The sequence below is a fragment of the Callorhinus ursinus genome, unplaced genomic scaffold (assembly GCF_003265705.2).
Source record: "Callorhinus ursinus isolate GAN/ISIS: 27379988/994484 unplaced genomic scaffold, GSC_fseal_2.0 scaffold1, whole genome shotgun sequence".
NCBI classification, from domain to species: domain Eukaryota; kingdom Metazoa; phylum Chordata; class Mammalia; order Carnivora; family Otariidae; genus Callorhinus; species Callorhinus ursinus.
Genome location: NW_027397063.1, coordinates 6804334 through 6808246, shown reverse-complemented (window position 1 = coordinate 6808246; position 3913 = coordinate 6804334). Strand labels below are relative to the sequence as shown.

The 3913-nt window shown below is 38.3% G+C and overlaps 1 protein-coding gene across 1 annotated transcript; it reads right to left on the bottom strand.

Annotated features, from left to right (window-relative positions):
• Nucleotides 1-3151: 3151 nt before the first annotated feature.
• On the bottom strand, nucleotides 3152-3913 carry KRTAP24-1 (keratin associated protein 24-1). The gene has a single exon (XM_025885297.1). It carries the CDS (start codon nucleotides 3911-3913, stop codon nucleotides 3152-3154), a length of 762 nt encoding a protein of 253 aa, XP_025741082.1.

Below are 3913 nucleotides of genomic sequence, written 5' to 3'. Positions count from 1 at the left end.
CCTTCAGTGTATAAGAATATGTTGTTAAGGGCGCCTGGGTGGCTCAGTTGGTTAAGTGACTGCCTTCGGCTCAGGCCATGATCCTGGAGTACCCGGATCGAGTCCCGCATCGGGCTCCCCGCTCAGCGGGAAGCCTGCTTCTCCCTCTCCCGCTCCCCCTTCTTGTGCGCGCGCTCTCTCTCTCATTCTCTCTCTCAAATAAATAAATAAAATCTTTAAAAAAAAGAATATGTTGTTAAGTTGACCTAAATAACTAAAATGTTTGTCAAATGGATGATGAAAAATAACGCCTTGCATTTATAATTACTAATTACTACTTGGTGGAACATTTTTCAATGTGTCTATTGACGACTTGTACTTCTTTTATGAGTAACTGCTCATAGTTTTAAAAAGATTTTATTCATTTATTTGAGAGAGAGAGAAAGAGCACAAGCGTGGGGGTGAGGGCAGTGGGAGAGGGAGAAGCAGACTTCCTGCTGAGCAGAGAGCTTGCCATGGGACTCAATCCCAGGACCCTGAGATCATGACCTGAGCTGAAGGCAGACGCTTAACTGACTGAGCCACCCAAGTGCTCCTAATTGCTCATATTCTTTATTTCTTTTTAAGTCACTTGGGTTTTTCTTTATTTGTAGTTCTTAAATATTCTAAACAGTAATTTTATGGTGCATGTTATATCTATTTTGTCTCAATCATGCTTTTTTGTCATTTTTTTGCCTGTGTTTTATTATTATTATTATTATTATTATTATTTGATTATAATTGACATATAATAGATCCAGGCGTGCAGATTTTCCACTAGAACTATTTGCTAGACTTTAGGTCTACAGAAAATTTGAGTGGAAAGTACAGAAAGTCCTCATGCTTCCACTCATTCTGCACACACACTTTTGCTTTATTTTTAATTTATTTGTAATGTCTTCTGTTATCAGGAGATTTTGATCTTGATGTAGCCACATTTACAAATCTTTTATTTTATAACTATTTGCTTGTTTATTCAAACCAACGTCTTATATTTTCTACCATTTTTTCCCCCACTGATGAGTTTATGTATCCTTCCCTTGGGTCAAAATAATCTATACCTGTTTTTAAATGTATCTATTACCCCCACCCTCCTTCTCCCTCATTGCATATCCATACCCCAGTCAGTTCACCTTCAGGTATCAATGCCATTTCTTCCACCAAGTACTCTCTTATTCTCCTGTTAGAGTCCTCCCTCTGATTCATTTTATGTTGTACTAAAATGGTTGAGGCAGTATTATGTTTGTTTCAGTATATTACTCCTCAATAGTTCTTGAGAACAGGATCTATAAATCTTGATATCCCTGAAGAATCGCATCCGATGCTTCAAAGAATAGGTTTTCTATTAAAGTTTGTAAAGAGAAAGACTGTATGTTTAGTTTGGACAGCTGAATACTCAGCTGGGACACACAGTAATTATTTTCAAGTACTTGAACACCTGTTCAGTGTTAAAGGAATTAAACTGGTCCTGTATGGTCAATGGATGGTTGCTAAGAACAATTTGATTTGTGTCAATATAAAGAAGAAACTTTCAACAAATAGTATTCTCTGAAAATAGAATGAACTCACAATGGAACGACTTGATTGTCCACAGACATGCTCAAGCAGAAGTGACGCATTCATATTTCTTCTGTAAGTCTTTCTTACACACAGTAAGCCTACTGAGTAAGTAAAATGGTAGCCCCTTTTGTATGCTTCAAGAGTTTTAATTTTAGACTCCTGATATTGATGACCTTCTTCTAGTCATCCAATCTCTGGTTAACACCCACTTCCACAGTCCATTTTATTTGACTTTAAACATGACCTGCTATTTATTTACATAATTCTTAGGATAGATGTTACTTTTTACAACTGAGATGGATGATTTTATTTTCACTTTTTAGAGAACTTTTTAGAGGTTAAATCATTTCTCTCAGGGTTCAATATTAAATCTATTCCAAAGTCCAGATTTTATCTACAAAACCAATAAATACACATATTGTGCAGGGAAATATATATACATTTAATACTTTATATAATTTGTACTAAATTGATTTATGTTTTCTCCCGGTTTTCTATAGACATATCAATCACAGACACTCTAAGAGAAATGCCACTCAATGTGTTAAAAATAGAACAAAACAAAACAAATGAAAGTCCTAAGAATTCATATTCTATCTTCTTTATATTTTTGATTAGGCTATTAAGCTAAATGACAGGAAAGTAGTGCTTCTACAGAGTTATGCATATTGCCCAGAACATTGATAAAACCTCAGTGAATATGAAATAAAGCATAATGCAAAACATTATTTCCCAATAAAAATTTGTTTATTAACTATGAACGAGAACCTTTTCTAGAGTCAGAAAGCAATAGTTCAACAAGAGAGGGTTATAGCAGAATCACAAACATAGATCATCACTAATCATGAAGTGTCTATAAGAGTAGTTTGTCATTCTTTCAACAAACAATTCCTGTTCTGCTGCTACTCCCAAGGCTCTCCCCTGGGCATTGGGAACAAAAGCCAAAGGCCAGCCAATTGAGGGCTTTGGGGCTTCTTTGGAAGAGAAGATTTGCAGAAGGTCTTCTGATTTTAAGCTGTAGTTGAATACTGCTGCTTGCATATCCTGATAATCAGTCAGTAGGGGATGGATGCAATAGCTGAACAGAGCATATTTAAGGTAATATTATCCCTTAGTTCATTGGGAAGATGCTAGTTAAGCAGTCCACAAGACTGGATAAAAAGCAAGACATTCTGAAAGAATGTGCTGGAATCATCATTCAAACCAAAAAGGCTTTTCTTCATCAAGAAGGTAGGGAATACTCCCAGTGGCAGACAAGGGACAGTGACAGCCAACATCAGAAAGCTGGTGATGGTTGTATTTGATGTGGGATCTCTTCAGTGTATCCATCGTGGTGAATTGCAGAAACAGGATAAGCCCTCAACACAAAGGACATTAACAGAGCAACAAAGAAAAAAACAAAAACTAGCAAATGATCATGGTTGTGGTTAATAAGTCCTGGAGTTGTATTTGAGGTTAATATAACAAGATTCTTAAGACACATGAAGTAATTGAGCTGAATATTAGAGAAGATGACTACTTGGTAGAATCTGCCCTGGGACAATTTCCAGTAGCTATAAATAAAATAAATTGCTCAATAGCAACTCAGAGGTCTACAACCACTGCATAAATACCTCAGAGGAGGAAAGGTACTTGGAATGCAGCTCAGAGACTGGAAGTTTCTAGAAAAATATCTCAGTGGTTGGCAGCTCATCGGTCCATAACTTGGGTATCGGCAATTTCTCACTAAATAGTTTTGGAATTGGCAGCTTCTGGCAATATGACATGATGGTGAGAAGCTACTGGGTATGAAGGCAAGATTTTGGTAGTCTCTATACCCCAAACTACCCAGTCTACAGTGGTTTAGGGGTCGGAAACTATTGGACAAGCAATTAAGTTGCCCAAAGCATTTGAAGCCATTGCTAAGGGTCTGGCAGGCTTTAGTTGTACTTTGGCTGGGTGTGTAGCAATAAGATACATACCCCTTGGTCTGAGTACAGGGGCTGTAGCTGGGATTGGGTCCAATGTTGGTAGTTTCACAAGCACTGCAGACTTGGCCCACTGTTGGAGAGTTGCAGGGCACACAGGAGTTTGATGGGTAACAACTTGTGGTGCAGGTCTTGAGCTCACAGCTAGGAGATTCGCGGCTTGGTGCTTCACCATAGGTTCCTTGGCAGTTACCCAGGAGCCAGAGATTTCCTTGGTAGCTACTGGGTAAGCAGAGTCCAAAAGTAGGGCTTACATCGCTGGAGCAAAGAGCAACAGAAGGAGTCACTGGGATGTAACAGTGAGTTCTGTAGGATGTGCCACTGTAATCCCCAGAACAGCCCAGAAGAGACATGGAGACTGACTGCAT